Here is a 15,091-nt window from a genome sequence, read left to right on the forward strand (position 1 = left end):
GTCCTTTCTGACAATGGGACTGCACCCAGACTGCTCCTTGGGAGGGCTCTTGGCCTCTGCCATCTCCTGGACTGGAAAGGTGAAAGTTGACTCAGCCAAACTGACAGAACCACTCAAACTCATCCAGTAATGTTTGTTTTGTTTAATTTACTGGTGTAGCCACTCTGTCTGGTCCCGATGGACAACTGCTCCTGTGACAAATAAACCACTAGCAGTGAATAAAACAAGCCTGATCACTGCCTTGGATCATGCCCAAGCAGATCAGCTCTGTTTGGTTTTCACTGTTGCCCAAGCCCTTTCAAGCATTTGGAGGGACATTTCTTTAAAAGAAAGCTCTCTGCTCTTCTCTAGCTGACTCAGTTTTATGAAACGTATCATACTGTAGAGTGCAGTGCACTCGAGGAGATCATAGAATGGTTTGTTTGGGAGGAGACCTTAAAGCCCATCCAGTTCCAACCCACTGCCACAGGCAGGGATACCTCCCAGCAGGTCAGGATGCTCAAAGCCCCATCAATGGAGCTACAAAAGTTTTGGGTCTGATGTTATCTCATGGAATCATAGAATCACCAGGGTTGGAAAAGACCTCCAAGATCATCTAGTCCAACCACCCACCTATCACTGATATTCCCCACAAACTGTGCCTCTCAAAACAACATCTAAATGTTTATGTAAATGTTTATGGAACACAGAGGGCTGGAGGATTATAGGAAGAGGCTCACGTGTACTGAGAAGAATCTGTTAAATACAGAGGAGGAAGAATGAGAAAAAAAACACCAAAACAAACAAACCAAAAAAAAGCACCTGATCCAAACAGTCTCATCTGATTCCAGTTCAGAATTGACAGCAAAACTGGATGTTATGAGCTGTGAAAATAACGCTGGTGCAGGGAGAGTCCTGGACACCTCACTCTGAGCCCCAATTCTTGTGCAAAAACACACAATTGTTTCTTGCTTTGCAGTCTGTTTCGTGAGCGTGAAAGAATGACATGGAACTGCTGTTCAGTATCCAGTGGCTTTCTGGAATTTAAGAGCAGGTGGAGCTGTTCCACCACCCAACCTGACTTCCTGCACCCCGGGGCATCCTCGTCACCCTGTGTGTGTGTTCACAGAACACAATGAACAACGCTGAAACATATTTTCCATAAAGTCATCAATCCTGATTCAGGGAACAGAAGATCCGTGCTGTTCCTTCGTTATTTGGTTAATCACCCTCACTGTTTAAAATTCGTGTCTTATTTGAATTTGTATGCTTCAGCTTCCAGCTGTCGTTACACTTTATCTTCTAGATTAAAGAGCACTTTAGTACCTGGTATGTTTTCAAATGAATGTATTCATACATGGTAATCAAATCAACATTTAATCCTCCTTCCCCTAATTAAAGAGAGGCCGAACTCCTTCAGCCTTCCATTTGAAGACATTTTCTCCTGTTTTCCCATCGCTTTTGAAGCTCCCACGTCACTGCTCCATTTCTAAGAGGTCAGCTGGAAGGCAGACAGCAGGCACATTGCTGTGCAGTGCTCCCCTGCTTATTCCTGCTGTCCGTGTCGCGTGGCAGTGGCCTCACTGGAAAGGACTTGGATGGCCACATGTTGCTGAAACAGACTCTGTGTCACACCATGACCTGTGTCACCTGAACCACAGCAAACCACAAGAGTTCCTTGCTTGGGAGCTTCACTTTGGTGGGGCTGCCTCTGTTCCCGTTCCCCAGGAGCATTTTGCAGAGCCGTGACCGAGGGTGCAGGACAGTGCATCTCCTTCCTCACTTGTCACATTCACTGAGCTCTGATGGATCCTGCGGGATTGCCAAGCCTTTTGCTTCTGGTTCTGCATTGACCAGCCCTGATTGCTTTCTGTAATCATCCCAGCTTCGTGTCACCTACAAATCTGATCAGAGATTTGCGTCTACTTCAAGACAAGTGATGAAGATGGCCAAGTCCAGCACCTTGGAGAGCCCCTTCAGCCAACCCCTCTGGTTGCTTCTCCTCATCTGGATTTCAGTTCATGTGAAGGACGGGGAGCTGACATTTGGTGCTGCTTGTTTTCCACGTCGGGTAGGGCTGTGCACAAGCCTCACAGCTATCTGCATCAGCCAGACTGTGAATTAGAAGAAAAGGGGTTACAAATGAGCAGCAGGACCTACTTACTATAAAACTTGATTGGTCAATATGAACACACAAGGATCTTCAATCCTGTGTCGGTTAAATTCCGTATAAATTTCCCAGCATTTTCCCAAGATTGGCATTATTTTTCTGGCTTCTTGGTTCATGGATCATCTTACTCGTCCCTTTTTGTGTCTTGACCCAATGCTGCTGTTCTTCTTATTTTTTTGGATAGCTCAGTACTTCAAAATGTATTCAAATTTAACTTTACTGGCACAGAAAGATCTTCAGGGAGAAGTTAAGAAGGATGATATACCACATTTTCTAGAAGTAAACAACTTCTTCAAGTGCAGGTAGCTTATCTCAGAAATCCCATTTTGGTAATAGAAAGGAAAATGGCATTTCCTCAGCAGAAAAATTAACAACAACCATTGGCCATTTTGCTTTCTGTATTTATTACCAATTATATACTGCCTATCTGACGAGTGTGTGCGGGGCCCGGGAAATCGTTTGGTGTTCTCTAATTTAAACAGCAGCAACAGGACCCCCCTCTGACAGCCCTTTGCCATGCCAAATGTGGTTTTCTTTACTTCTGTGCCATTAGTCCCTGTTCTTGTCCTTTGTTTCCTAATTTTCTGTTCATGCTGACCACTATTTCCTCGTGTCCTGCCGTTAGAGCTGGTGTTGTAACTGCTGCTGTCCCTACACTGCTGACCTGGAAGGGGTACACAGCAGTGGTTCTCCTCTTCAATTTATGGAGCTGAATCCCTTCTCTTTTAAGAACTCTCAGTCACCTTTTACTTTTTGATTTTAAGCTTCCCATGTTTCCTACAACAGATCTAATTTCCCTTGGTTGATTCCCATAGGAAGCATCAGATATCCCACGTCTGGTTGGGACTCCCATCTCCCTGTGCTGTCCTGTGCTGATTAAACAGCAGGAAATTGTTTAGTAGATTTGTGTTCATTATACTGAGACCTAGAGAAGCATTCCTGTATGTTGGAGCAAAGCATCACTTATAGAGAGCAATCAGTTTCCCGTGTTCAGAAAATGAGATGATATCTTATTGCCTCTAGGTTGGGACATTCAGCATTTGCTTTCAAGCTGAATTTGCCCTGGCAGTTTGAGTGTTAATTTATATAACTTGGTGATCAACACTTAGAGGTTAAGGAGTTTTTTTTTCCTTTACTACATGAAGGAAAATAAATAACAAAGTCTCATGAAGGACCTTTTGTTACTTCTGACACTATTCCACACAAACCTGTGGCTCTGTTCTGAACCATTGCTGGCTGTATAACAGATGATGGGATTTTGATGTAAACTCTTTCTCTGGGCCTCCTTGCCCATTTAATCCGTTCCCATTCTCATTGCAATCAGACATTCTATGTTTTCTAAAATGATTTAATTGTCTGTAAGTTTCAGTAATGACAATGATGTCAAACTTCTTATTACCATTAAAAGCAGTCCACATCCTTTTTCCTGTTATCCAGTCTCCTCGTACTTCGAAATGAACAAAGAGGAAGAAAAATCTTCCTCTCATTCTTTATCAAATGGGCTTAATTACTTCTGACACGGTGCATTTGTGCAGTGTTTCCCTCTTTGGAATTGTTTCTCTAATGTTCTTGATTTAATGTCTTTCTAATTGTTCTACTTAAGTCTCAGCCAAGATCATTATCTCATCTCTCTGTGGAGTGCAGGTTGTTGACTGTGAATATCTTCTAGCACGGTCCAGCGTTCCCCAAACCCAACCTTCTCAGTTTTGCTCCCATCCTGTGGCTGGCAATTCCCTTCCAGCATTTTCTGCACGATACCATCTCCTGCTCGTGGATCTGAAAGCATCTCTGGGATGAGCTCATGAACTTCTCTATCCGTCAGCTCTCCAGCAATGTCCTCATGTCCCATTACTGTCAAATCTCTTCTCTTTAATTTCACAAACTCGTCCAACACCGAAGGACAACGGTGGGCTGAGATGTGACACAAATACATGCCTCCATGCAGAGGCACAGTGTGGTCTGGGCTCTGGCTCTTCCAGCTGATGGCAAAGGCATGTGGGCCCCACTCAGCCACTTCCAATCCACGCCTTCCATTGGTCACCAAATCACATTTATTGTTCAGGACTGCTCCTTTCCCTTTGTAGGAGGGAAAACGCTGTGCTTCCAGCTTACCGTGGCATTTCTACTTGTACAGTTGGAAAAGATCTATGCCTGAGAAGAGGGAGCCATATCCCAGTGAAATTCCTGTTTGGCAGTCCTGCTTTCCTCCTAAGGAGTCTTCACTACTGCCTTATTGACTAAACTGGAGTTTCCTGAGTTTCTGGATGAAAGATGGAGAGGATGCGGGGACCCCCTGTAGCAGTGTGAGTGCAGCATTATAGGTTATGTGGTTCCATGACTGTATCAGCAAGCAGTCATGTTGGTGTGGTTTGGTTTGGTACCCCATATGTGTAGGATCGTGATAGAATACAATAGTCCAGGGGGAAGGGACCCACAAAGACCATCAACTCCAACTGCCTGACCGCTTCAGTGCTATACCAATGGTTAAAACAGTTCATTGAGGGCATTGTCCAAATGCCTCCTGAACTCTGACAGGCACAGGACATCACCCACCTCTCTGGGATGCATGTTGCAGCATCTGACCACTCTAATGGTCGGTGAATGTTTCCAAATGTCAGATCTGAGCCTCCCCAGGCATGGTACTGTCTTGTTCCCACCCATCCTACCATTGGTCAGATCAGCAAGTCCCTCTCCATTTCCCCTCCTTGGGGACTCTGCATTATGGTTGATGCTTTGCTGGTCTCTGGTCAAAGCAGACCTGAGCAACAAGCTTTTAGGCTAAGATACTGTGACCCTGGTGTAGGAATCCTCCCAAGATCACAGAATCATAGAATGGCCAGGGTTGCAAGGGACCTCAAGGATCACGAATCTCCAACCCCCCTGCCACATGCAGGGCCACCAACCTCCCCATTTAATACTAGACCAAAGGCTGGGGACCTTGTCCTTATGACCGGAGTCTTCACTCTGCTGGAAGTGGTATTTCTCAGACACTTCCATCCCTTCTGACCACGGTCCCCCCTCCCTCCTCAGAACCCTGAGTTCCAGTGCTGCGCAGTGAGCTCTGCCTCCCCCGACCCCCGTCTGGATGCTGCCTTTCCCATTTTGCTCAGGCTCAGCTGAAGGCAGCGTACATCAAATGCTGAAGTGGGAAGTCTCAGTAATTATTCATTCTGCGTGTCTTGAGTTAAGCACCGCTGCTGCATTGCTTTACTTAAAGTCTCAATAGCTGCAAAGCCAAACGTCCCCTCTCCTGGATGCTTGAAAAACCCCGCTCTTCGAAAACCTTCATCCTTTCTTTGTTGAGAATACTCCTATATTGAAATTTTAACCCAGAGGTTTCACGTCTATCAGCAAAGTGACGGTAATGTGAGCAGCACTCCAACTAAGGTTTCAAGAGAAGGAACAAATAAATGGCCAGATTTCCAGTGCTTGGTATTTAGCAAAGATAGCACTTATGCACTGCAGCTTTTTCTATTTTTAATTTCTCATCTCTCCTGTGGAAAATCAGTGTAGTAAATCTATTCTTTTTTTAGTCAAAACAGCATTGCTATTAGCTGTGCAGTTTTATCCTCTGGGTCTCTGGGGTAAGTCTGACAGAGATACTGCAAATAGCCCCGGACACCAAATGTTCCTCTCCTCATATTCAGGCCTTCAGAAGTTTGGCTAATTGCAAACAGCCTTTATTCAGCGTCCTCCTACAAGAGCAGAGGGGGACCTATACCCGTGAGGTTTCAGAAGCTCCATCCTTCCCCATCTGAAGCTTTCTTCTTGAGCCACTCATGTGCCATGGACGTGTTTCCTTCCTCCCAGCCCGAAGGCTGTTGGAAGCTGCAGCATTACCGTCTCAGTGATTTGCAGTATAAAAAACTGATTCATCCCTTCTCAAGTTCTGTAACGTTTTTTTTTTTTCCTTCACCTCTTGACCCAGGGAAAAGAATATCCCTGCAGAAATTATTTATGGGTCATTGTGGAGTCTCCTCCCATGGAGATATCCAGGGCCTGTCTGGATGTTGACCTGCATGACCTATTGCAGGGTGCCTGCTTTTGTAGAGGGGTTGGACTCAATGATCTCTTGAGATGCCTTCCAATCCCTGCAGTTCATGACTTTGTGATCATCCGTGACCCCACTCAACATATGGAAGTTAATGCAACCTGCACGGTTTCCAGAAAGCAGAGGTTTCCCTTTGCTCTGAGCTGACTCACGTAAGGGAGAGAGGTGACGTAGTGCTGTCTGAGGTTTTAGTTTTAGAAGTTCAGAAAGGGGACAGATCTGTGTTGTGGATGAGGAGGATGAGAGAGATTTGCCCCATTCATCTGGACCACCTGTGCTTACTCTTAGTTTCTCTTTCATGTGTTGAGCTTTCCCTTCCCAGGGCACACAGCAGCCACAGCCCAGGACCTGTCACTCAACAAACACCTTTGGGAAGTGGCGTTGGCCACTGCTCTCAGTCACAGGGTTTGAATTTTGAGTGGTGCTGTGTGGAGTCAGGAGTTGGAGTCAATGATCCTTGGGGGTCCCTTCCCACTCGGGATGTTCAGTGGTTCTATGAGTTCCCTCCTTCTGCCATTAGTATGGGACTTCTGTCTCCTCTATCCCACCTTGGTACTTCCTGCCCCAGTGCTGTTCCCTGGACATGCCAGAGGTCTCAGCCAGTCCCACCAGAGCTGCTCATGCCTTGTTGGACAATAAGTTCTTTACCATGAGAGTGGTGAGGTGCTGGAACAGCTGCCCAGAGAGGCTGTGGATGCCCCGTCCATCCCTGGAGGTGTTCAAGGCCAGGTTGGATGGGGCCCTGGGCAGCCTGGGCTGCTGTGAAATGTGGAGGTTGGTGGCCCTGCATGTGGTGGGGGGTTGGAGCTTCGTCATCCTTGAGGTCCCTTCCAACCTGGGTTATTCTGTGATCCTGTGGACAATAATCAATACTGAGCAGAGCAGCAGCCAAGGGACAGAGGAATGAGAGGAAATGGTTGCATTCACAAAGGCGCTGTCTTGGCTGTGAGCAGCAGGATGGACTGTGGCTCAATACGATGCGGGGACAAACAGCTGCAGGAATAGGTAATGGGGAGGGCACTGATGGGAGTGTGCCTGGTACTGGGGCTGTGTGGGCTCAGGGTGCAGGAGCACAGATCTGTTGTTGTCCGCAATGCAGCTGTGCTGGGACAACCTGAGGATTGCCAGAATGCCTCAGATTCAATTAACACATGCCCTTCATCCTAAGCTTCTTCTAGCAAAACAAAGAGAGAACACAGCTACAGGAAAAAAAAAATGTAGAAAGAACTCTGCAGCAGTGCAGTACAAAGGAAGTTCTGTAGGTTCTCTGGAGCTGCACCCATTCCCCCTCCTGGCCTCCCCAGCAAAGCACTTTCTTGTCTGCATCGTGTCCTGGAGGGGTTTGGGTCTGCTCTGCTCCCCCATTCAGGTTGTGGATGGCATCTGCTGTGCTTCTTTCCCTTTTCTCTTACGGACTTTGTGCACTTGATTGCTTTAAGCATCTGCTTGGATATGCACAGTTCCAGAAATTAGCAGAGTGTAATCACTAAAATCCTAGATTAGAGAGCGACCAGATGAGATTTAGCACTGGGGGAGGGAAAACTGTTGAAGAGGATTTCTGTAGGTCTTCCACTGCCTGCTCCAGTTCCAGGTGGAGCAAGTCCTCGTGCACTGTGTGCTCTCTGGAATGGGGACCATGTGTTGGTCCACACCTTATTGCAGAGAGAAACAGAACAAGGGTACTCTCTTTGACCTTGTTCTCCTCTTACCCTTTGCATAAATGCTGTGCCCAAATGTGTCCTTTCCTGCAGCCTAAGAGACAGCAATGGTATTTCTGCCATTTGTTAAACTGCAAGCTCTCATCCCACACTTGTGTTAAGCTGGTGTCAGGTTGGAGACTGGGAACAAACTGTGCTGCAAAGAGCGGCCAGCACTGCACAGCTGCCCAGGGCAGTGGGGAGTCCCCATCCCTGGGGGTGTTCAGGGACCACAGGGATGTGGCAGCTGGGGCTGTGGGCAGTGGGCATTGGCTGCGGTTGGATTGGGGATTTTAGAGGTCTTTTCCAACCTCAGTGAGTCTATGGCTCTATGATTCTATGCACAGTGTTGGAGAAGATCAGCTAGTGTCCAACACAGCTGACAGGGCTGCGTGCAGCTCCCTTGTCAGCACTGGAACCTCTGCAGTGCTGGAGGTGGGCAGCAGATGTGGCAATGCCCACAGTTCTCATTTCTGCTTCTTGGGTCTCTGCAGAATGCCCCCTGACGGCGGCGGCTCAGCTGGAGCTCAGCACTGAGATGATCAAAGCCTTGCGGAACGGGGGAGCGCATCTGGACTTCCGCACACGGGAGGGAATGACGGCACTTCACAAAGCTGTGCGGTGCCGCAACCACGCGGCGCTGCTGGTGAGTCCACATCCCAGTGCTGGTGAGTCCACATCCCAGTGCTGGTGAATCCAAATCCCAGTGCTGGTGAGCCCACATCCCGGTGCTGGTGAGTCCAAATCCCGGTGCTGGTGGGTCCAAATCCCAGTGGTGGTGAGTCCGCATCCCACTGCTGGTGAGTCCAAATCCCGGTGCTGGTGGGTCCACATCCCAGTGCTGGTGAGTCCAAATCCCAGTGCTGGTGAGCCCAGATCCCAGTGCTGGTGAGCTCACATCCCAGTGCTGGTGAGTCCAAATCCCAGTGCTGGTGAGCCCACATCCCAGTGCTGGTGAGTCCAAATCCCAGTACTGGTGAGCCCAGATCCCAGTGCTGGTGAACCCAAATCCCAGTGCTGTGAGCCCACATCCCAGTGCTGGTGAGTCCAAATCCCAGTGCTGGTGAGCCCACATCCCAGATGGGGAGTCCAAATTCCATTGCTGGTGAATCCACATCCTGGTACTGGTGAGCTCACATCCCAGTACTGGTGAGTCTGCATCCCAGTGCTGGTGAGTCCAAATCCCAGTGCTGTGAGCCCACATCCCAGTGCTGGTGAGTCCAAATCCCAGTGCTGGTGAGCCCACATCCCAGATGAGGAGTCCAAATTCCAGTGCTGGTGAATCCACATCCCAGTGCTGGTGAGTCCAAATCCCAGTGCTGGTGATTCCATATCCTGGTGCTGGTGAGTCCCACGTCCCAGAGTTAGTAATTCCCAATTCTCAAGATCTCAGTGCTGGTTCTTTCTAGCACCCAGACCTCACGCCGCTGCCTGCTCCATAGCTGTACACCCACAGCATCTCCCCTGTGCTGCTGGCATGGAGCACAGTGTGTGACAAAGATGTGCCACTGATGGCTTGAGCCTGGGGAGAGAGGGCTGAGCAGCACTGTGCCATGACAGCAGCAATGGCCCCTTGTGGGTTGGTTATCCTCATGTGTGGAGCTGAGAGTGAGATGGGTGCATCTCCATCCCTGGAGGTGTTCAAGGACGATAGGGATAAGGCACTACAGGACGTGGTTAGTGGGCATAGTGTGGATGGATTGGGGTTGGACTTGATGATCTCATTGGTCTTTTGCAAAGTTAACGATTCTATGATTCTCCTGCAGACATTGCTGGATCTGGGAGCCTCCCCAGACTACAAGGACAGCCGGGGGCTGACACCACTGTACCACAGTGCCATGGTGGGTGGGGATCCCTACTGCTGTGAGCTGCTGCTGCACGACTACGCTCGGCTGGGCTGTGTGGATGAGAACGGCTGGCAGGAGATCCACCAGGTGAGGTGGATATGGATGAGGTTTGCTGGGCCTGGCCTGGCCCTCAGGTGCTGCAGGGCACAGGGTGCTGGTGGGTGGTGGGGGCTGCATGGCCAGCAGGGGCTGTGTTTATGCTCAGGGGTTTGCAGGTGGGGTTCAGCTCTGTCCCACCGCAGGCCTTGCACTTGGGCTGCCTCAGCTGCCACTTTGGGATCTTGGCTCAACACCTGAGGTGTGTTGGGTACAAAACCAGAGTTCTACCGGTCCCTGTTTGGCACATTAATAAGTGGATGTGGCAGAGGAATCATAGAATCAGCAAGTCTGGAAAAGACCTCCAAGATCCAACCATCCTCCAAGATCCAGTTCAACCATCCACATATCACCAGTATTTCCCACTATACCACATCCTTCAGTACAACATTTGAACATTTCTTGAAAACTTCTATGGGCAGCGGCTCCACCACCTCCCTGTGCAGCCCATTCCAGCCTGGCCTCTCTTCTGGAGAAGAAATTTTTTGGATGCCCCATCCCTGGAGGCATTCAAGACCAAGCTGGATGTGGCTCTGGGCAGCCTGGTCTGCTGGTTGGTGACCCTGCACATAGCAGGGGGTTGGAACTAGATGAACACTGTGGGCCTTTTCAACCCAGGCATTCTATGAGGCTAATGTCCAACCTGAATCTGTCCTGAATCTAGAAGAGGGGAAGGATTCTATGAGGTTTATCATTTTCCTGCTGCCCCCTCGTTCTAGTTTCTCAGTTTCTTTTTCCCCCTTTTGCAGGCATGTCGCTATGGCCACGTTCAGCACCTGGAGCATCTTCTCTTCTATGGCGCTGACATGACTGCGCAGAACGCCTCAGGAAACACTGCTCTTCACATCTGTGCTCTCTATAACCAGGTACTTTGTGTGATTTGGGGCACGAGGACACAGAAAGCACAGACAACGAATCTGCACGAGGGCACAGTGCCAGATTTAGGCACCTTCTAAAGGTTGCTGCAGCCCCAAGACCTAAGAAAGTCCCTCTGGGTTCTCCCCACCCTCTGCCCAGGGCGAGGTGCTGCTGGTAGCACCAGTCTGATTTTGGATTTCTCAAGATCCGTGGTTTATTCCAGGATGTTTTTGCTCATTTACCACCTGAGCTACTCCATAGTTGTTCCTGTGGTTCCTATTCCTTCTTCACACCACACGCAGCAAACCCCCATTGCTGGTGGGGAGGGGGCAGTTTGGCTGCCTGGAGAGCACTCGTTTGGCCCAGGTGCCCTCATTTCACATTGAGGAGAGCACCTGCCTCAGGTGGGGCTTTTGGGGCAGGACCTGCAGCTGTCTTGGCACAAAAGCACATAACATCTTATTACCAATCTGAATTTTAAAGAAAATTTCTCTTGTGATGCAGGGCATCATTTCTGTTTTGTTTTCTATGTGGCCACTGACCTCAGTTCTAGAGAAATTGGGGGGGGGGGTTGGAAGCCCTCTCTGACACCCCCTGGTCTCTTTCCCAGGTGTAGAGGTCAGTATCCAAGAGCTTCTCCTGTGGGTTTTGTTCCTTCCTAGAGGTTTGATGTGTTTTGTGTTTCACTGTAAAGGGATTTATGTTTCTGAGGTGTCAAGTTTTAAGAATTGAATGCTGTTGTGACTTACAATGTGGGATGGTGTATGGAAATTGATTTGTGGCTTTTTAGGGGGTGGGTGTGCTCTGCTTGCTCAGGACTCTCATACACAGGTGCCTGCCCACTGGGGGCTTCGTAGATGGGAATTAACAGCGTAGAAGCACAGAGCATTCAAAACAAAAGCAAGAAAAGGCTGTAGGGAGTAGCAATACCTGGGCACGCGTGGTGGTCACTGTGCCACACAGCTGTGTTCCTGGGCTGGATTCTGGGCATTACTGCTGTAGTTGGCTCGCAGACAATGGCTTGGTCAGCTCAGTGCTGGGGGTGACCAATGTGTGGGGGCTCAGCATCCTGATGCATCCCTTGCTCTCACCAAAGGAGGCTTTCCGAGCTCAATGAAACAAGGTGGTTTGCCTTTTTGTTGTCCCCTTTGTTGTCTGTAATGCTGATCAATCTCTCCTTTCCTCCTTTCCAGGAGAGCTGCGCTCGGGTTCTCCTCTTCCGTGGTGCAAGCAAAGAGATCCGCAACTACAACAGCCAGACAGCATTCCAGGTGAGGCAGTGAGCACCAGCCACAGAACCATAGAATTGCTCAGCTTGGAAAAGACCTTAAAGATCATAAAGTCCAACCACAACCTGACCATACCACCCTAACACAGAGCCCTGTGGGGTCCCAAGAATTGCTGGGGTGGCCTCTGGGACGACCCTGTGTGTGAGCTGGAGCTTCCAGAACAAATCTGTGCATTCAGGATGCCTGTTCTGGCCCTGGTGGCAGAGCAGGAGGGAGCAAAGTGTTGTCTGTGGGAAGGGCTGTGAGGCTGCTGTTGTGGTGGGAGATTTGAAAGAGCTTTGGATGCGTACCCCATGCGTAACGGAGGTGCAAAGGAGGAGTTAGTACTGTCTATGGAAGTGTTGCAGTGAGTGTTAGAGAGGGAACAAAATCCTCAGGAACAAAGGACAGTTTTGCTGCATGTAAACTTGCTGTGAATAAACTGAAAACAGAAGTTAGAGGGCCTGTTCCAGCACTTCACCACTCTCTCTGTAAAGAACTTCCCCCTGACATCCAACCTCAGTCTTCCCTCCTTCTACTTCAATCCATTTCCCCTCGTCCTGCTGTTATCTCCCCTTTTCAAGAGCTGACTCCCCTCCTGTTTGTAGGCTCCCTTGAGGTCCTGAAGGCTGCAATGATTCGCCCTGCAGCCTTCTCTTCTCCAGGCTGAACAAGCCCAGCTCCCTCAGCCTGTCTTTGTAGTGGAGCTGCTGCAGCCCCTGCTCATCTTTGTGGCTCCTCTGGACCCTCTCCAACAGCTCCCTGCCTTTCTTGAATGAAGTGTGTTTCAATACAAACTCAACAAGCAGTAATGAAACAAATAGGCACAACTGAAGTATGTACAAAATACACACAGCCGTTGGACACACCGGTATTAGGATCAGTTCTTGAGAGCAGCCCTGCACAGAAGGACCTGGGGGTCCTGATGGATGAAAAGCTGAACATGAGCCAGCAGTGTGTTCTTACAGCTCAGAAAGCAAATGGGATTCTGTGTTCCATCAGCAGAGGGATGGCCAGCAGGGACGGGGAGGTGATTGTCCCTCTCTGCTCTGCCCTCATGAGGCTCCATCTGCAGTGCTGCGTCCAGGTCTGGGGCCCCCAATGCAGGAAGGCTTAAATTCTTAGGAGGAATTTCTGTATGAAGACTGAGGCTGTGTTGCTTACGTTCTACTACGTGTTGGCTTGAATGCTAGGAGCAGAAAGGTCCTGGAAGGTCAAACGGAGTGCTCCATGCAGACTGGGCTCGTGCAGATGGAGGCAGTGGGGCTGCAGCTCTTCGAGGAGCTTTGCTTCTGGGAACTGATCGCTCATCTACTTCGTGTGAAAATATTTATTTTCAGGGAAGGACTTATTCCAGGAAACCGTTTCCTCCTTGTTGAAGGAGTTGAACTTTTGCCCTTTCTCCACCTCTTGATTCCAACCTTTTTGCTTTGGGCATTTGCAAGATATGGAGGTGGTGGGTGGAGAGAGCGAATGGCTGCAGCTCCCATTTGCGCACGTCCTGCAGAGCCCTGAGAGCCCTAATGAGGGAGAAGCAGCGTTTGCCTTTCTTTTTGAAGTAGTGTGACTAATTGGAAGTTTGTCTTCCAGAGAATGAAAACTGTGCTTGGTAACCCAATCGGTTTGTTTACTGAGAGAAGCATAACCTGATCCGAACCCAAATTTGATACCAGCATTCTGTGCTCCCATCAGCTCCCAGCTTTCAAAGAGAAGCTCTCTGCCTCTGCTTACATTGCTTGCTCAAGATTGCAGCATCTTGTTAAGTCGCTGCCCGCTGCAAAGTCTGGCACTTTCTCACGCATCGTCTTTGTGTAGCCATGGTAATGGGGTGCTACCTCTCTCTGGCTGAATTTCAGCACAGCAGAGGAAACCAAGGCAGCATGGGTGTGCTGGTCAGAGCAGCTCTGTGGCTGCTCTGTGCTGCTGGGAGCTCACATAAAGACCTCTGCTTCTGCAGAGCTATTTAGTCCATTTACTTCACATACCTCGTGTTAATTTCCTTGTTACCATTAATCAGATAGCTTGGTGTCAGTGGCCTGAGATGACTTGAGATAGCACCGAGTAATTTAGAGGATTTGGAAGTTGTAATCTCTCCATTTATCTTCTATGAGGCCAATGGGCACGCTCCATGGGGTGGTGGGGCAGGAGAGCAGGGAGCACTGCCCAATCTGTGTGGCAGCTGTGAGCTTCAGAGGGGGGTGTGGAGGCTGCAGGAGAGGGCTGAGCATCATCTCCTGGCACTCTGCAACTTGCTCTTGCCCTGGGCAGGAGCTGATACCTCCATCCTTGGGAGTGGTGATCTCCAATGTCCTTATCAATGAGGCAGACAGTGGGGTTGGATGTACCCTCAGCAAAGTGGCTGCTGGAAAGGATCCATCTGGAGGGATCTGGACAGGCTCAGAAAGTGGACCCATGAGAACCTGATGAGGTTCAACAAGGCAAAGCACAGGTGTTGGATTGGGGCAGTCCCAGCTATGAGTGCAGAGTGGAAGAGCTCCTTGAGAGCATCTCTGCCAAGAAGGACCTTGGGGTCCCAGTGGCTATGGGCCAATGGTGTGTACCTGGGTGCCCCATCCCTGGGTGTTCCATCCCTGGATGTGCCCATGGCCATGGATGGGCCCTGGGCAGTCTGAGCTGGGGGGCACCCAGCCTACAGCAGGGATTGGAGCTCAATGGTCTCTCCCCTGTTGGGGTCAGGCTGTACAGGATGTGGTCTGGACCAAACAAAGCTGTGAATGTGTGCTGTGAATGACCCCTCCATGACTACTCTGATGTGAACCACCCAACGATTTTTTTCCCTATCTAGCTGTCCATACATCCACACTGTGATGTCTGAATTACACAGAGAGAGATGAACCAAATATAAGGGGCTGTCTCTCTGTCTGTCTGCTCCACGTCCTTGGAACTACCTGCTGGTTTTGTACCAGACCTTGGGCCATCTGTGCCACTTCTGTCTCCCAGCATTCTGCTTTGTGGGGCAGGGTTGGGAGCTGCTGACACCACAGGCACTCTGCTTTCCTCCATGTAGCAATTTCCTTGTAAAAATCAGGAGAATCCCAAACTGCTTCTGCACAGTGCCATGCAAAGCTTTTCATTTCTGCCACCAGTGCTTATGTGTCTGTTTC

General features: G+C 49.4%; 1 protein-coding gene across 5 annotated transcripts in view; it reads left to right on the plus strand.

The window, feature by feature from the left end:
• SHANK3 (SH3 and multiple ankyrin repeat domains 3) overlaps positions 1 to 15,091 on the plus strand; it is a 290,023-nt gene that overhangs the window by 61,495 nt on the left and 213,437 nt on the right. For all 5 annotated transcript variants that reach the window (XM_090121481.1, XM_090121525.1, XM_090121365.1 and 2 more), the window contains 4 exons: positions 8,392 to 8,543; positions 9,664 to 9,831; positions 10,590 to 10,706; positions 11,892 to 11,969. In XM_090121481.1, coding sequence (XP_089977607.1) covers positions 8,392 to 8,543; positions 9,664 to 9,831; positions 10,590 to 10,706; positions 11,892 to 11,969 — 515 coding nt within the window. The remainder of the gene's footprint in view (positions 1 to 8,391; positions 8,544 to 9,663; positions 9,832 to 10,589; positions 10,707 to 11,891; positions 11,970 to 15,091) is intronic.

This window comes from Phasianus colchicus, chromosome 1 (assembly GCF_987193195.1).
Source record: "Phasianus colchicus chromosome 1, bPhaCol1.hap1.1, whole genome shotgun sequence".
Taxonomy (NCBI): Eukaryota; Metazoa; Chordata; class Aves; order Galliformes; family Phasianidae; genus Phasianus; species Phasianus colchicus.